This window comes from Fundulus heteroclitus, unplaced genomic scaffold, assembly GCF_011125445.2.
Source record: "Fundulus heteroclitus isolate FHET01 unplaced genomic scaffold, MU-UCD_Fhet_4.1 scaffold_146, whole genome shotgun sequence".
NCBI classification, from domain to species: domain Eukaryota; kingdom Metazoa; phylum Chordata; class Actinopteri; order Cyprinodontiformes; family Fundulidae; genus Fundulus; species Fundulus heteroclitus.
The window spans coordinates 354,561-373,775 of record NW_023396558.1 but is presented as its reverse complement, the minus strand read 5'-3'; the positions used below and the strand labels follow the sequence as shown (position 1 = coordinate 373,775).

At 40.6% G+C, this 19,215-nt stretch overlaps 1 protein-coding gene across 1 annotated transcript; it reads right to left on the bottom strand.

Annotated features, from left to right (window-relative positions):
* Positions 1–1,027: 1,027 nt before the first annotated feature.
* Positions 1,028–17,548, bottom strand: LOC118556269 (cysteine-rich secretory protein LCCL domain-containing 1-like). The gene is made up of 15 exons (XM_036129206.1): positions 17,291–17,548; positions 16,503–16,811; positions 9,574–9,692; positions 6,501–6,633; positions 5,937–6,052; positions 5,724–5,824; positions 4,918–5,085; positions 4,751–4,811; positions 4,553–4,619; positions 3,623–3,753; positions 3,458–3,501; positions 3,292–3,364; positions 2,163–2,232; positions 1,871–2,004; positions 1,028–1,367 (listed from the first exon to the last, which is right to left on the bottom strand). Exons 1-15 carry the CDS (start codon positions 17,414–17,416, stop codon positions 1,316–1,318), a joined length of 1,704 nt encoding a protein of 567 aa, XP_035985099.1. The 5' UTR covers positions 17,417–17,548; the 3' UTR covers positions 1,028–1,315.
* Between the last annotated feature and the right edge of the window lie 1,667 nt (positions 17,549–19,215).

Genomic DNA, 19,215 nt, shown 5'->3' with positions numbered 1-19,215 from the left:
AAAACAATGCCCTGTTGGGATGGAACAGCCCACAGTATGATGAAACCGCCACCGCCTTAGATGTTTTAATCCTTGAAAGATTAAGGAAGTGCATGTGAGTACAACATGTAACCTCTGATTTTTTTTTAGACAAAAGTGGCAAACAATTGTTCCCTGGAGGGTCTGCTTGATAACATGATATTTTTCACGGACTACAAATTGAAAAAAAAAAAATAGAGTCCATCGCTTGAAATTTTACTGCGTCACATCCGTAGTTTTTCCGATTGGTTCTAATCCGATGACGCTGACCCTGTTAGTCCCGCCTTTGAAATCGAGCTCTACCAGCTCCTTAATCGGACTGATAAGAACTGTATACAGCCTAAGTTAGTTTGCTTGGCCAGGCTAAGACTTTCCCAAATCAATGCCAGGAACACAAAAAAAAATGCTATACTCTAAAAAATATTGATCTATTATCCAACCAGATTTGCCACAAGCTTGTTGATAGCATGAAGTGTGTGATAGTGGTGTAACTTGCTAAGGATCTTGAGACCAAATATTAATGAAGAATTTTTGTATACATTATAGCCAGTGTGTATTAAAGTCTTGTTTTAAAATCAGAATTTGTACATTGTGTGACAATCACTACATGGACAAATAAAGCATCAAATAAGTCATTAAAAGCCCAAGGTTTATATGACCTTCATGACCATGTGGACCAGAACTGCACGGGCTGTGGGTAACCTCCCAGTCTCATTCTAATGGCATTTTACGTTTGATTCTGATTTAAAAGAAACTCAAACTCCAATTTCAGAAAGCTTTTGTAACCACACATCTTATTTTAATCCCAGTTGTATCATCCTTTCCTTATTTAGTTATTCCCTATATGGGAAAGGGCTTAAAGACCCCTGACATTACCCAACTGAAAGTGGTGACATCAGACTTTAACCTTCAAGCTCTGAAATTACATGTTGGAATGGTTCAGATGTCTGGTTAGGTAATATTTATTTTAAGTGTTAAAAAGCCATTATGTCATGAGAATCATGGCAGCCAAAAATGCACTGCAGGCACGTGTATTCTGTGGTTAACTCCTAAAGCTCAGGCCAAAGGACGAGAACTATAATTCTCAAAAATCCTCTGGCAAAGGCTGACTGGACAGCAGTTCACCGATGAGCTAAGGAACAAGCAAACCCTTGAAATAAATACATGTAAAACGTTCAGCGTTCGAGTCGGGCAAGTTGAATGATTTACTCCCGGACAAAATTATGGGTTGTTATTTCATGGTGGGTGGGCTTCTCAAATATGATCTTTGGTACTTTGTCCTTTAAAGGCCTTTTTCTCAGATGACTGCAAAAACTCTGAAGGCTTTTCCTCCTGTGGGGTTCAGTAGGCTGAAAGAAAATGAGTCAGAAGATAAAAATATGAATTAATGTGAGCATGTGTAACAACTTCATGTATTTATATTGTACTGTATATACAGCCATAATCAAGTAAGAATATTTTGTTTTAATCAAGAAACACAGTTGAAAATATATATTTACATACACTGGCTAAACAGTTCCAATGGGACTGTAGGGCCTTATTGATGGCAACTCCAAATTAGTGATGTTGCTGTTCTTAGGCTACTTTGTAATTGATTTGGATGTATGCCTAAGGTTATTGTCTATCTATAAGAGCCATTTGTGCTACAGCATCACCTCTTTGGTCAATATGATGTTGTACATCATGACACCATCTACTCTATTTTGTGAAGCATGATGCTGCCACCCCTGTTTTTCACAGTTGGGATGGTAATCTTAGAAGGAAAGCTTACCAAATGTAATAATAGTTATGTAGCAAACAATATATACAATATGTATAACGTTCATTCCCTGAGTTTTATATGTTGATCTACCTCTCAGAAGTAATCCCGTTCTGGTAACTGCCGATGTAGTGCCGCCGCTTGTCCACCGGCATTACATCAAGGTAACCTCCTGACTCACTCCGGATTACTCCTGCGTGAATGGCTGCTCTGCAGATGCTGGATTTCTTCACAGCATATAAAGCGGCAACAGATCATTAAAGTCTATCACTCATTACAAAAGCAAAAAACAGAAAATCGTGATTTTATCTCTAAAGTCACTGAATTTACTCCTCTGTAACGGGGAAAACATTATTAAACAAGAGTCGGTGATGGAAACACTTACATCGGAATAGTACTTTGTTCCAATGATTCGAGCTCGACTGTCATCTAAACAGTTCCTGGGGCAATACAACCTACAAAATTGCAAAGTCATGACACAGTTTCCTGTATTTTTCCACATGCAACCAATGACAAGAGAGCAGAGTGAGTGAATGAAGTCAGGTATGTTAAAAGCTGCGTATGTTTTGTTTTATTTCAATCTGGTTTTCATTTCTATGTATTTTTTCTCTTTACCACAAACTAGACAGAAAGTGGGGACAAAAAGGACACTTGTTTGTGCACTGCAGCTTTCTAACAAGCCTCAATTTTTACATGTCGGCTGTTGCCGCCCTCCTATTGTCTCTGCTTGGTCCTACCATAAAGAACGCAACAATCTATTGTATTTTTCAGCCATAGAAACAAGTGAAATCTGAGTTTAGCTGTGATTCTTTCCCAGACTGAGCCACTCAAAGAGCTATTGTTTCAATTAGTTATGTGTCTCTTTCTCTAACAGTGTTTCTTTTTAGAACAAAACCAATGATGGAACTATTTCTGCTGGTAACTCTGCTTTTTTCTTCCTGATAAACAACAGTCCAGATTCACTGCTTCTGAGTTTTCTGGGTCTCTGTCCTGTCCTGTGCTTGAGCTTTCTTCCTGTTAAAATGGGAGTGGTTCCTCCATACTGTCCTCACATGCTTGGTAATTATGGGGCAAAGTCAAATACTGGATACATCAAGCTTCCTTAGAAAAAAACTTTTCTCACTTGGTTTTATATGATCAACTGAATTTGACAGTATACAATGAGATTACAATTGGGTTTTATAGTTTAAATATACTGGAATTAATTGGATTGGTTTGAACTGAACATTAGGCGAGTTCATTTCTGTATAACTGGATGGAAACGTAACCCGGTTGTCCGTTAATGTCTCTTGAAATGGGGTCTGTTTTAAAATGTGAGAAATATAATTTAATTAAATTTCATCAATTAATTTCAGAATACCTTCACAGGGCCCATGCAAGGGAGCACTGCATGGAATATGATACATGACTAAAATACACAATGTAGACCATATAAATCTCTTAAGGAGGCGCTCATCACAGCTAAGTGTCTGTAGGGGGAAGTAGGCTCTTATATAGAAAAATAAAAATGTTACCTGGGACAGTGTCGAGTGGGTTTCTTGAAAGGACAGAAAAGGGCCACTGTTGTATCACATCTTACTGCCTTTACTGGAAAGCAAAGTAGACACAGCATACCTAACAATGATCCTGCAGTATCTTCTTATGCAGACAACAGTAAAAAATAAAGTGTATAATTCTTACCAGGCACTGACTCCACTTTGAACGAATTGGCACTTCTGTTTTTCCTGTAAGGATAATTAAAGGTCATTGCCCTGGCAAAGTAACCAAGGAGAACTACAACGCTTAAACATATACAGGCTAAAGCATTTTATAAACCCCTATCTGATCATAAAGTGAAGTTCTTACCCAATAGATTGGATACCATTCTTGTATGATTTGGTAAAAAGTTGTTTTCTGCCCAGTCGGGTCACATCCAGCCATCCTCCATCGTTGTCAATGACTCCAGAGTGTAGCCCAGCTCCACAGACACTGGATTGCTAAAACATAAGTCAAACATAATCACATTGTTTACGTATAATAAACTGTAAAAAGGCAGCAGTGATATTGTTGGGTGTCTCAAAGGGATAGTTTACCATTTTTGTAGGGATTCTGTAAAGAGTATAAGCAGTTTATATCTTCCCAGCAGACGGTAACTGTCTTGGCATCGTCGTTTAGTATAAACGCACATTACTTGGTCCCAGAGGGTAAAGCTGATAAGACCATTGTATACTTCTAACATCTCGAAACAACTCCAAAGTCAAAAGTACAATAGCAGTTTATGTAAAAAGCTATTTTAGGAACCTTTAAACAATCATCACTTTTACATTAGGCAGAAGCAAATGACAATTTACACAGGAAAGGGAGTTAGGAGGCAGCGTGTCAATGTGCTTCCTGTGTGAAATGCAACATGAAAAGGGTTTCAACTTGGAGCATCTAGGTGACAGAAAAGTAAGCCAGTATAAAAATCTATGGAAATTGTATTCTTACACACCTCATTTGCATAGTATATTCTGGTATTTCACTTTCTGTTCTCAGTACATGTTTCACACAAGAAAAATCACAAGTGGCATGCTGCCTCTTACCTGGAGATTTGAGATGTTTAAGAATAGAAGACTTTAGTGTTGGCCCCTCTCCCTGAAACTGTTGACTTCAACTTAGACAACCAACTAATCTGGATTTATACTGAATGATGATGCCAAAAGAGTTTATCTGCTGCAAGCAAGGTGAACTAGTTATACCCATTTAAGAGAGCCTCACTTCAAACATCATGAATACTCCTTTTAAGGGATCATTTACCATATCATAGTGAGCAGTCCCAACTACTTTTCCAGGCCGCTCCAAACAACCAGGCGGACATTCATATCTATGGACAGAGATCACAATGGGTCAACACCCCCTTAACACTGATTTTATGCTAAAGGTATTTGCAAACATGGTCAAATGATGCATGTAATGGAATGGATCCAAGTTGAAATGGTTTTAGTGGGCATTTACCTGTTACAGGTTGTTCCCTTGCATTGATCTCTTAGCTTGGTCTCGCATTCAACCTGTTGGGCTTGTGTTACAGCATAGACTCACTTTAGCTAGAGTCAAAATACTTTGAATATAGGCACAAAAGCGTCAATAAAGTAGTTGTATCAAAGAGGATCATGCTTGCTTACACATCTGCTCTGTGCTGACAGCCTGGTTTCTCTCAGTGTCCTCATTCGGCGATGGATTTGGTGTCTGGGTTCTCGCCTGGGGCTCTCTGTCTCTTGCTGGTTCTGGTTCTGGCTCAATGTAGTTGTTCTCCTCGGTTTCTGGAGCCGGATGCCTTTCAACACCACCCTCTAGAAACAATGCCAGATTTTATCATTCAAATGTTACGCTGCACCCTATAACACTTTCTTTATTTATTGAAGTTGTACTGAGCGCTTGTTTTGAATAGAAAATAATGACTGAAAACCTACATAGCCTATATGTAAGGGATAATGTCCAACAAGGTGTCCATTATTGAAAATTAATGAACGACACGGAGGCAGTTGCTTCCGCAAAGTCTATTCATTTCTGATAATGGACACCTTGAAGGGCATTATCCCGCTTATAACATGGTCACTTACAAACAAAATATTAAATAAATTATTTAAAATTCAGTGGGTTTTTTTTCACAGTTAAAATCGTAAACGTTTCACAAGAAGCGGCTGAGAGAACTATTAAATATCTCTCGTTGTGACGCATTGCCAAGGATAACCAGCTCTGGCCACAGAACCTGCAAAGTATCATGTCAACTGTCTTACCAGCCAACATTTGAGCCAACACAATATTCTAATACATTCAAGCTAGTTGACCAGAAGTTTTTATAGGTGTCCTATAACACGTTTTAACGGACACCCTGCAGCCAATGGCATACATAAGGTGAAACGACTGATAGGGTAAGAAAATACAAGGTCGTTGGGAGATAATCTAAAAGACCAAACATGTGTCCTACCTTTGTAGCATAAGTTGTTTCTGCAGCCACCGCCATAGCTTGCGGGACATGCAGAACAAGGTGTGCCGTATTTGTATGGAGCATGGCCCCACCAGTTTCCCCTGAGAAGAGAGCATTTGAATATTTTCTATTAACTGTTAAATAAAAACTACTATACTATACGTTACTTCACTATATCTGTAGAGCACTGTGTTCACTTTTGCAAAAACTTACGGTGGAGAGTAGTTACAGACCAGATAAACTGCTTTTGCCCAGATCATCCCCCAAACGTTCATGTTGTAACAGATGTTGATGGCACAACCGATACGATTGCTGGTGGCCCACACCAACTGAAAAAGATGTTTAAACATTGCAAACTAACTGCAGATGGACTAAACATTCATATACATCGCTTTCGTAGCCATATCTGCCACTGAAAGCATTTTTTTACTACAGCTCTCATTTGCCCAATGAGTGAATGAGATGCACACATTAATAGAACACTTGGCTTACATGCCTTGCCCAACAACAAATGTAGAGTGGCAGCAATTTAACATGGCTTTAACAAATGCGGGATTATTTATGATACAGATTTAAAGGTTTTGTATGAATAAAGAATAATGAACGTGTCTGTCTTGTTTGACTGTGTCCATATGATGAAGCCTTTGAACACATTATTTTTTAGACCAGACGTGACCCGTTCAGATGATCTCTTTATCACATCAAATAACTTTACACCCATTCAGAAAAGACAGATAAATAGTAGCTTCTGAGAAAAGTGAAATCGACATTCCTTACCTGAGTGTAGTGAGTGCATACAGGCCCAGAACATCTGAATGGACAGTGTGGATTACACTCCTGGGAATATGGATAACTGTAGTACCTGACCTCATCATACCAGGCCTGGACATGATAGGTTGGGGGTCTGTCTCTAAAGTTGTGTAAGAAAAATAAACGTGTTTTTAAATATAAGGAATGTCACCTAAAGGGACTGGAGTAAATATGCTCAAGTATATTCTGTATCAAATATATATTATAGACAGAACACTTAAATTAAACATCAGCGTTTATGGAAAGTGTTCAAATTAAATAAACAGTTTTTCCATCAGATGTACCAGTGTGCCTAAAGTCTACCTTCTGCTAGAGCGTCTAAGTGATGCTCTAGAAGAAGGTGCACTATTTTGCTAAAAGTCTTTCAGGTGTTCCGACCACTTCTATGGTCACTGGTGTATGAAATCAGGGACGTAGGCATGCAGCTTGCTTCTACAAACATTTGAAAAAAAAAATAACTTGGCACTCTCAAGAGTTCAGTGAATTTCAACATTTTATCAAGAGGTTAGTCACCTATGCTATAAATCCAGCAGTGACATTTTCATGCTACAAAATTTTCCACACTTATTATAGAAAAGTAGAAATGATTGGGACAGCAACTCTGCTGCGAAGTGAAAGGCCAGCAGTCAGTAGATGCTGAGGTGCATGATGCACACAGATATACAGACCTCCAAACTTTACGTGGCTTTCAGAGTACCTGACGAACAGTCCGAAAACATCTATTTAGAGCTCCTAGCTCCTGTTATTAACCTTTTAATGGGGTCAACAATAACAACTCTTTTGTGGGTAAGAAAGGAGCTTCAGACTTCTGTGCAGATTTGAGACTTTAACTCCTGCAGAAAATGAACAACAAAGTGTACACTCTCTTCTCCCTGGACATTTTTGTTATTTTCTATGAGGTGGGCTGTGCTTATAGGTCATGCCACGCAAAGGATTGTGGGATTCCTTATAGCTCCTTAGCACTGGTAAGAGATATTGTGAGGTTTCCATGTTAAAGGAGCTGTGAGAGCAAGCATACAGGCTCCTTTTCCAACTGCCTTCCTTACTGACTGCATTATACGGCAGCACTTATCATGGCGACCCCTGACGCACTTCCACTTTGGCTAACGCATCCTTACCCAAAAGGCGTTTTCGGATGCAGCCAGAACTTCATGGAGTGGATTCCATGGCTGGGCAGCTGCATCCAAGTCGTGCATCACCAACTGTTTAGGGATAGCTCGTGTCTGTTCCAACACAACTGCGCACCAGGACATACATCAAGGTCCACAGAAACATGGATGACAAACCTGGACTGGCCTGCATAGAGTACTGACCTAAACCCAATAGAGCACCTTTGGAATGATTTAAAGCGAAGACTGCAACTTCTCATCCAATGAGTAAGTCTGAGAAAAATTATCAACAATTTCCATAAACACCCCCGTAATCATTGTGGAAAACCTTTCCAGATGAGTTGAAGCTGCAAAGGGTGGGCCAGCATCATATCAAACCTTATGGATTAAAAAATTAAACTTGTGTACTGTAAACTTTAATTTTAAACAGAGTTTTTCCTTGGTTTGACTTTTGTCACCTGACTAACTGCAGATTTCCAAGTGCTGACATTGAAGGGAGATTGTGCTTTTCGTGTTTTCTTCATATTCTTCTTAGTCACTAACCTTGCCTGCAAGCTGAATTCTCGAAGGTATTTGTGTGTGCGTTCACAAACACACGAGAATCCATTGTGTCCAGCTCCCACCTCAACCAGCCAATCACGTTGCAGTATTATGGTTTAAGGTGGGACATGCAGCAGTGATGAAAGCAAGAGCGGCTGACCCCACAGCCATAACAAAAAAAAAAAAAAAACATGGCAGCACAGGAGAACGCACGTGTGGCTGCTGCTATCACATCTATTTTGTGAGAATCAATGATTTCTTCTTTGAAACAAGAACAGCAGGAAGTGCCTTGACCAGCTTAACTTTTTTGTGGTTTCTCATGGCGCCTGATGATATTTTCAATTGATACCGTGATTGGATAAAACCACCTTTGGTAGGCGGGCCCTAGGTGTCGATTCACCCAATCAGCTTGAAAAGTTCTGCCGAATGTCCCTCCTTTCCCCAAATGGAATCAGTGGGGGCAGACCCAGACTGATAATGTGCAAAGCGGAGAGTGCTACATTTTATCAGTCTGACTTGCCAGGTTACTTAGTCATTGCTCAGTGGCACAATCAATCAACTAAGAAATCAAATAGACCAGAGAAGACTAAAAAAAAAGGTGTTAAGGCTAAGGTTTACAATTAGGACAGGGAAGTGTATTGATATTTAACAAGTTCCAATATTTGTAACCCTGAATAGAACAGAAGTTATTTTCATGTTCATCCTATCATATATTACTTACAGGTAAGAACTAATGAAATACTCTTGAAAAATTATCATTAACATGTGTACGAATCCCCTAAAAACAGTTATTAAAGACTTGATGACCCCAGGGTGCTGCTGTTTGCTGCAATTCTGTAATGTATGATAATGATTTTTTTTTTAGGTAAACATGAGCCCTACTCAGCTTTTTTGTCACAGTTTCAGTTAGACTTCTTATTGCTACGATATGGGCACATTTAGGTTTTTTCATTTTTCATGAAGCCATTTCCCATAACACATTTGGCTTACTTGAAAGTATTGTCCTCTTTACGTTCCCATGTTAGAGCGGCAAATAGAAATGGGTCGCTTCGTCATTCTGGTATTTTACGCCAGGGAACAGAAAAGGATAACTAATTTAAAGTTTTATGTCACAGTATCCCCTTTTAAAATTTAGAATTTACAAATAAGTTGCAGCTATATACATTTTGGGTAGTTTAGAAGGGCATCGTTTATTTTATTACATTATTTCTTAATGTGTGAGCCCCCCCCCCCCCCCCTCCATACCCCCCATATCTGCATATCTGTAGCAAAGGTGCCAATAATAAGATTCACATTTGGTCAAGGTAACTAATCAAACTGCATTACTGCATCGCAGAGCAAACTGCAACATCATCAGTGGAAAACTTGTTGAAGTATCTGTTCATACACACCTGCCCCAGTGAGCTCCAAGATTTTGCCCTATTTGTGTCAACATGTGGCTCGGCCCATGCTCCCATCGGCAGGTATGCGCCCAGTGTTCTGCGCTCCTCTCTAATTCATAATCCCATACCTGAAGAAGAAACACACACACACACACATGAACAAAGAGGTTAGCAGACACCATCTTGGAGTTATCTTCTCTAGAATGGATACATCTAGGTGAACCTTCCTAGTTAGTAAGGGCAATGGCTAGAGTTATTATTGTTCTTAGGGCTGGTAAAACTGGTACGCCGCTGGGAGAAAGTTTGATCTGAAAAAAAAAAAAAATGTGGCCATCCAGAGCAGCTTTGCATTCTGCAGATGTTTATGAACCTCAAACTCCCCGCTGATTCGACTGGGTTAATTGGCCACTTACCATAGTTGTGGCTTTATGTGCTACTCATAACAACTTGGGACATCCCATCATTCTCCTCAAGGACTCTGAACCGCCATAAAACCATGTCGGCTCCGACCAAACATGCATGAGTCAGACTGAACCTGAAGGATGAACGTGCTCTCTACGCTCAGTTCAATGTTAACCCCACGCAGTAGGAGTTAGGCCTCTTCCTTTTACACACACACCTTCACCTTTTTTACACACACACACGGACACGTACATGCGAGACCACCAGATCACCTTGCAGCTGTGTGCTACTATTCAGCGTGGTTGTTTCATAGCTTGTTTCCAGTAAGTTCTGCTCTTAGAAAACAAGCAACACAGAGAGTCTCTGTTTTGCTACTTGATGCCATCTCAAATGTAAGAACCCAACAAAAAACGTAGCTGAACTAAAGCCAACATACCTGGTTGGAGTTCACCCATATTTTGTTCTGAACCAAGCAAAAAACCCCAGACCGTGCATAAGGGGGCCGGTCAATTTAAATGCCATGGCAAAATTAATGTACTGTTGACTCTGCTGGGGAAGGTAAAGAATAGATGCAGTGTGCGTTGCTGATGGCGTAGCCATTTAGCAACATTACGGCTATCTCGTGTCAATAGTAATAGGATAATGCTGGAGTGTGGACCACCATAATGCTTTCCATATGTTCTGCATGAGGGTAACACACTGGTGCCCATGGAATGTGATGGAAACCTGATACCTTCACTCTTTGTTTCTGTTAAGTAAAAAACACCTTGGAAAAAAAGTTGATTAAAAATGATGCTGATTGTTCAAAACCAAACAAAATTTGGAGTAGTGTTCAGGTGTTGTTCATTTTGCCAGTTCACCATTTGTTACTTTTGCAGTTTTAGTCTGTTCTTATTATTAGCTCTCGTAGCAACCCTTAATTTGTTGATCGCAGACGTGAGGACATGTTTCTCATACATTACGATCAGTGACTTTGCCACTTTGGATTATCTGTTACGTGGCCGATGATTTCGAGTCCAAGTTTCTAAATCTGTCTTTTGTGTTAATGGGATTTCTTGAGACTGTCTACCAAAGGTTTTCTAACAAACCTCTGAGGCCTTGATTTATACCATGTAAATACTGATGCTGTATCTTACACTATTGTTTAACTCTTTAATTATTACAAAACCATCTCCATGTACTTCTTCATTATGTCTATGAATCTTTTCTGGCATCTTTCTTTCCTCCTTAACAGCTCAAATTCCAACATCCTCCTACCAATGTATCCACTAAGTCTTCTCAGAACATGGGTGACGTCTCCAGTGTCAGTGATCAAGCTCAGTGACCCAGAACCAGTGACCTTTGCGGCCTGTCAAAGATTCAAACGCTCGGCTCTCACACCACTAGACACCCACTCCCACAAAATGATGCTGTTAACCATCTAAAGATATTTAGGCAGCTCTGCAGCCACAGGTTGCAACCCCTTGTTGTGGGTGGATGGGCATGTCTTGTATTTGTATTTTATATTTATATTATCGTAGGGTAACGCCATTTACAGCTTGGGTAACTTCTTAACTCATTTGGTTCCAATGAATTTTCTGAATTAATTTTAGTGAATTTTATTGAGGGGTATATCAGGTAGAAAACAAACGCTACAAAACCATTTGTCATTTTCTTTCTGCATTTCTATTTTCTTTCGGTTTATCACATAAAAAAAATCTAAATACAATTTAATGATATTTGAGGGTATAATATGGCAAGGATATGCATGTGGAACTGTGCGTGCAACAAAGCTGATACTATATATAAAGTGTGTATTACTCTTTACTTTTCAACATTAAACAAAGGGTAAGTGCTACTCCTTTTGACATAGCTGAAAAAGAAGGCTAGAAATCCCAGGTCTGCCCTCCTGCTCTGGTCATGCAGCATTGCTGCTTACAAAAAAAAGAAGAAGAAAAAAAAAAACAGAGAACAAAGCCTTAAATGCCACCAAACTACTGCATTTTCTAATGATTTCTGGCAACTCATTATGTTCTTCATGTCTATGTTATTTTCCTGACTTAATTATCCAGCTTAGGAGAAGATGGACTGTTCAAATCTCCTTGGTCAGAGGTTGGGGGAAAAGTGACCAATTCTGCATTCCACAGAGCATTACTTTTCTTAATATAGATCTACGACCATTCTCTGGCAGACTACAAAGCTCATTGCAATATTAGAAGACAATGTAGTTATAAAGCTAGACGAATATAGTAAATTGTGCTTTCCTTAAGTATTTTTAAGCTATCAGGTTGATATTTCTCTAAGCAGCAGGCATATATAGAATATTTTTTATGGAAAAAATCTTCTGAGTAAGAACCTTCATGCATTGTGCATCAAACAAACTTGCGGAGCAGCTTTTGCACGGAAGTTGCAATAATGGTGGAGCCTGCAAGTCTTATAATCATAAAACCATATTCTATGCTCTCATCTGGACACTCACCTACCACATTGTTATGCAATTAATAGCATATCTTGCAGAAAATACAGAATTAGCCTGCATAGTTTCCATCTGCACTACTATGCCTCAGGGTTCAAACAATGAGCCCTAACTAGTTGGAAATAAGTTTGCCGATGTTGCGCCCAAAAACGAGTTGCATAGGGGATCAAAGATAACACAACGCTGGACCTGGTTTGAGTAGGGAGAGAGGTGGCAAGGGCTTTGAGTGAAAGTGAAAAAAATGTGAAGAAAAGTCTGCAGGAGAGTGAGTGAGACAGAAGATTGAGCAAGCAAGCGTTAAAAAAGAGTCAACACAGAGAAGTGGAATGATGGAGTGAGGGTAGGCAGGGCAGGAAGCGGAGGCCGATGGGCAGGGTGGTTGAGGTAGAGGACAGGACAACACTGCGGGGGTGAAAGCTGGACCTGGGCCAGGGTCAGTGAGGGCGTTGAAACAGGAGGCACGAGTTAGGGCAAACCAGACAGTGGCTCAGGCATTCAGAGCTCAGTGTCTTTATTCTCTGCTCAAAGTACTTTGGTGTTGTATATATATATATATATATATATATATATATATATATATATTTGTATACTGCTTAAATAAATTAAGGGAACACTAAAGCAACACATCCTAGATCTGAATGAATGAAATATTCTTATTAAATACTTTGTTCCTTACATAGATGAATGTACTGACAACAAAAAATATCATTGGAAGTCAAATTTATTAACCCATGGAGGTCTGGATTTGTAGCCACACTCAGAATTAAAGTGAAATAACACATTACAGGTGGATCCAACTTTAATGTAATGTCCTTAAAACATGTCCAAATGAGGCTCAGTAGTGTGTGTGGCCTCCACGTGCCTGTATGACCTCCCTACAACGCCTGGGCATTCTCCTGATGAGGTGGAGGATGATCTCCTGGGGGTTTTCCTCCCAGACCTGGACTAACACATCCGCCAACTCCTGGACAGCCTGTGGTGCAACGTGGCGTTGGTGGATGGAGCAAGACACGATGTCCCAGATGTGCTCAGTTGTCCCAGATGAACTCAACGGGATTCAAGACTGGGGAACAGGTGGGCCAGTCCACAGCATCAATGCCTTCGTCTTGCAGGAACTGCTGACACACTCCAGCCACATGAGGTCTAGCTTTGTCTTGCATTAGGAAGAACCCAGGGCCAACCGCACCAGCATATGGTCTCACAATGGGTCTGAGGATCTCATCTCTGTACCTAAAGGAAGTCAGACTACCTCTGGTGAGCTCATGGAGGGCTGTGCGGCCCCCCAAAGAAATGCCACCCCACACCATTACTGACCCACTACCAAACCAGTCATGCTGGAGGATGCTGCAGGCAGCAGAACGTTCTCCACAGCATCTCCAGACTCTGTCACATCTGCCACATGTGCTCAGTGTGAACCTGCTTTCATCTGTGAAGAGCACAGGGCGCTGTTGGTGAATTTGCCAATCTTGGTGTTCTCTGGCACACGGCAAACGTCCTGCACGGTGTCGGTGACCATAACCTCCAAACCTGTGGACGTCTGACCCTCATACCACCCTCATGGAGTCTGTTTCTGATAGTTTAAGCAGACACCTGCACATTTGTAGCCTGCTGGAGGTTTTTCTGCAGAGCTCTGGCAGTGCTCCTCCTGTTCCTCCTTGCACAAACGTGGAGGTAGTGGTCCTGCTGCAGGGTTTTATGCCCTCCTACGGCCTCCTCCACGTCTCCTGATGTACTGGTCTATTTCCTGGTAGCACCTCCATGCTCTGGACACTACGCTGACAGACACAGCAAAGCTTCATGCCACAGCTCGCATTGATGTGCCATCCTGGATGAGCTGCACTACCTGAGCCACTTGTGTGGGTTGTAGACTCCGTCTCATGCTACCACTAGAGTGAAAATACAGCCAGCATTCAAAAGTGGCCAAAACATCAGCCAGAAAGCAGAGGAACTGAAATGTGGTCTGTGGTCACCATCTGCAGAACCACTACTTTATTAGAGGGGCTTGCTAATTGCCTCTAGTTTCCACCTGTTGTCCATTCCATTTGTACAACAGCAGGTGAAATTGATTGCCAATCAGTGTTGCTTCTTAAGTGGACAGTTTGATTTCACAGAAGTGTGACTGACTTTGAGTTACATTGTGTTATTTAAGTGTTCCCTTTATTTTTTGAGCAGTAATATATATATATATATATATATATATATATATATATATATATATATATATATATATATATATATATATATATATATATATATATATAAGCTCCTCTGCCGGCCATGAACACATTTTTTAACCAAACACTCTTTTTAGACAAAATTTAGTAACTCTCAGTGTTTGTAAAATGAAAGAAAGCCTCACTGAATCGCACGCAGATGTAATTTACGTGATCAAATACAGTGTGTCTGTCTGCATATAAACAGCTGACATTTGAATTGAGAGAGCATTCAGGATGGGAAGCGAAACGTCTTCAAACTTTGGAAAAAAGTCCAGTTGTTTTTGTTGTTTTTTTACTTTTTTTGGAATTATCATGACCTGGATGACTGAGAATCTTCACCAGCTGAAGTGCCCTTTTTCTGTTCTTTTGCTTCCTTCAGGCTTGGTCTATGGTTTGCAAATAATACAATTACATTTCAGTTTGACCCACTCCATTCATGGTGGCTCTTAATATTAATGTTGTCGCTCTTCAGTTTAACTATTCTTCCTCTGAGAAAACCTTCTCCCTTCTCCTTGCCCATGGCCAATCAGTGAACAGCAGTCTGATCACATCACATCTCAGCCCTACTCTAGAGCAGGGCAAAAAAAAAAGCCACCCTGGGGTGGAAAAACTGCATTTGACATGCTTGCTAAGCGGGCGGAGCCGAACAGGCCAAATTAATCTGGTGGTGGCAGCATTATGCTGTGGGGATGTTTTCCAGCAACAGAGACTGGGAAACTGGTGCAAGTTGAGGAAATGATGGATTGTGATAAATACAGGAATATATACAATAACCTGTCAGTTGGCCTGGTATTGGAGACTTAGATGGAGGTTCACCTTCCAGCAGGACAATGACCCACTGCTGAAGCAATACTTGAGTGGTTGAAGGGAAAACATTTAAATGTGTTGGAATGGCCTAGTCAAAGTTCAGACCTCAGTGTAATCGAGAATATGTGGCTAGACTTTATGATCGCTGCTCCTAAAGAGAAAACCATCAATCATGAAGGAATTGCCTCAAAAGGTGGCTCTACAAAGTACTCACTTGAAGAGGGGGTGGGGTATGAGGGAGGCGTTTTCTTACTTTGTATTATTTGTTGTTTGCTTCACAAATAGAAATAATACATCTTCAAAATTATAGAAATGTTTCATAAATGAAATGCTGCAAACCTTGAAAAAAAATCTGTTTTAATTTCTAATTCCTTGTTTCTTAATCATTTGACGTAACAAATGATTAAGAAACAAGGGGGTTAATAATTTAAGGTACAGTATATAAAGGGGCCACATTTATAAAGCTGTTTTGGCAGTAGGACTTGTTTAACCTGGACTAGATTTCCTTACACTGCTCAAAGACTTTATAGAACATACTCTGTGGATTGTGAAATGATTACTCTACTGTATTTGTTAAAAAAAAGTTGCTATGACATTATCTTACAGTATTGTTAATAACCAATCAGGGGTGGTTTTTGCTTGATTTATGCCAATGGTGAGCCACTCCTTCTGCCTTCACCTAACAAATTAAAATGTATGTGAGAGTCTGGGACAGGATACAGTGCAGTCCTGCACAAAGAACATAATGCATTGTCACTATTCTCAGAAGCAAGAAAAGGTTGTCAACTCAACATAACTGGAGGAATGCCCCCCCCCCCCCCTTGCTGAAACAAGGAAGCAGTCAAACATTGACATCCCTGCTATATTGTGTTTTAGTTATTGATGATGCTTCACAAATATAGCTCCACGTGTGAATTACAATTCAGAAAACACTAGTGTTCCTATTGTGAATTAAAAAAAACAAAGTTTGTTTCTTTCTTTTTTTGTTTGGTGAGATTTTTTTCTGTGATCAGATGGAGAAACATCACAGTACATACAAATATTGGCTCCAAACTTACCAAGTACTCCATGTTGGAGGCAGGAGGGTGGACCTGGCCCCGCAGCTTGTTGTGCAGGTCCAGGATCAGGTGCTTGTCTTCCTCGCTGATGGCCCTCTTCCCCCTCGACCTTGCCCTCCACCACTCGCCGTCCTTTCCCTTATACTTGTCCAGGATCGAGTCGAGCCGGGTGGAGTTGGCCAGGGCCATGGCCACAGCGCTCTGGGCCAGGCAAAAGATCAGGCCAGCAGCTCTAACCCAGCAAGATAAAGGAATCGACCTCCTCATGATGAAAGGGGGACTGATGCTGCAGGAGGGACGTTTGTTGAACTGCAGAACAGAGGAAGCGTATGTTGATAGAAATCAACCTGGTTTAATTTGTTTTTCTACTTTTTTTCCCCTGACTTCTTCTTTATTTGAAACCAAAGCTGGTATTCATCCATTTGGAGCTTGTTCTCCATACAGACAAACTGTTATCCTTTGCATATTTCTGATGAAGCAGCTTAATAAAAACAACGTCATCTTGAATTTGTCCCTTCTCCCGGTTTAATAATTCCGTAATTATGTGGGGAGCACACTTCAAACAGAGAGCCTAGTGCGGCTCTCAGCACTCTGGGTGCATCTGCGGGTCACTTCATCAATACACACAGTAGGACCAGTGTAAACAGAGCTTTCACACGACGCGTTATGAAGAAAGGGTTCATTGCGCATGCTTGCTTAATTAAACAGAGATTACGTATATCAAATATCCGTATATTTTGCCACATAAAGAGAATTTGCAACATGAGTAAAACTATGGCTTTACTTACAAACAGCAATGCGTTTTTTTTTTTCTTTGTCCTAAAGCGTTCTGGACTTCTCCCGGATTTAATATTCCTGCTGAAGGTCTGCCGTGAGATCAACGCAGAATGACGGCTGGCCAATAAGGAGAGCATTTAAATCCATCCATCAGACATGATGAGCTCAGGCAGATTGGGTCTCTTTCAAGCTGCACATTCACGCTGCAGGACAGGGAGCTGCTGGATGTCTGCAGGTACCTGCCGAATTCCTCGGGTTTTCTCAGTGCGCCGCGGGCTGCGCGTTGTTTTGCGCTTATATAGCCTACAAATGTGCGCTTGGCAACGCGCGGCGCAGCGGACCACCCCTCTGCCAACCCGCTCTCTCTCCCTCCTCTCTCTCCCTCCTCTCTCTTCTCCTCAGACACGCCAACACACACAAATTCATACACTCACACAGGCCGATCACTGCGTCCCGGTCTGGCCCACCTATTTAAGGGATAACGTGTTCCCACTAGAAGTGAGGTGAGGGCAAACGAGTGATGCGCTATTTCTGTATACTGCAAGGTAGACAGGATCAACACTTGGGGTTAAAGTCGGAAAAGGGAAAAAAAAAAGTTGTAAGAGGGTGTAAAATGTAAAATTCAAAGAAAAAAGTGGGCTCACGGCAACTTCTCCACTAAAACAATTAAGGAGTCTTGCGTCTGTACAGATTCACCAAACATTCAGTTGACCCGCACCTGTGATACATATTTGTGTGCAGAGGGCCAAAGGATTGTCTCGCCACTACTTGTGATAACTACAACAGCCAAGGTGGCCAGTAATTCCCCTACAACACAAACCCACCCAGGACTGCATCTGCTACAAGCCACGTGTTGAAACACACCACACACATTTATGTGCTTGTGGGCTGGAGCTGGACATTTGGGGACCCTACTTTATCGTAAGTAAAGATACTCAAAACCAAATGCTGAATGCAATTATATGCCTTATGCAAAAAATTTGACCTCTTAGACCAGGGGTGTCAAACATACAAACATACAATAAAATCTTTTTTTTTTTTCAGTGTCCTGTCTGGCAATAAGAATTGTTGTCTTAATGCCAAAAAGAGCTCATCAGATTTGACTTTCACAAGTGGAGCAGTACTGCTTTTGCCATAGTGCTCTGATTGATCTATGAATGTGAATAGTTTTATTATGATTCATGCGGGGAATATCTCAAATGATATGGACACTACAATGGGAAAGTAGGAGAGGAAAGGAAGAAAAAAAGAAAAGGTGAAAGAAAGAGGAGATAAAAGGAGGAGAATGACAAAACAATTATTGAAAAAAACATGTACTTTGTTTAATTGAAAATCTGCAGTTCCTCTATTGTCCACGAGGGGCGCCGTGTTTTAATCAGCAGATGGTAGCACTGAGCTTCAGATGTGGAAAACTGATTTTAAATAATTTCTTAATTTTTATCTGTTTGATGTATTTTGTCATGCAGGACGGTGTTTTTAGGTTCCAAAAAATGTGAATAAATGTTTTTCAACATTGTATAATCACTGTGATCAGTTCTTATGCATAATGCACTTAAGTAAATGTTTAACTGAGTAAAAGTATTGCTGAAATTGCCCATACGTTTCTTAAAAACGCTGAGGTTATTCATAATATATTGTGTAAAAGTGAAATTCATTTAATATAAAAATTAACAACAAGTCCACTTTTATTAGTTTAATCTTGCAATGAGTTAACTCGTGTGGCCCTCTTGAGATCAGACTAAGCTGTATGCGGCCCCTAAACCAAAATGAGCTTGACACCCCTGTCTTAGACCATGGCAAATCATGGGCTCTCTTCCAAACAAAGGGCACACCCACATCAGATTTTTTGCTGACAGTCACAGAGACTGGATATTTGTAGTGAATTACAGCAAACCAACAGCTTCTTGAGTGACATCAGCGATTCATTAAAGAAACT

Excerpts from the sequence above, each read along its gene's own strand:
- LOC118556269 (XM_036129206.1), bottom strand. The coding sequence starts at position 17,416 with ATGCTCTCCTTATTGGCCAGCCGTCATTCTGCGTTGATCTCACGGCAG. Across the intron at positions 9,693-16,502 it reads CCTCCAACATGGAGTACTTG|GTATGGGATTATGAATTAGA; the intron begins GTAAGTTTGGAG and ends TTTCTTCTTCAG. Across the intron at positions 2,005-2,162 it reads GAACAAAGTACTATTCCGAT|AAATCCAGCATCTGCAGAGC; the intron begins GTAAGTGTTTCC and ends TATGCTGTGAAG.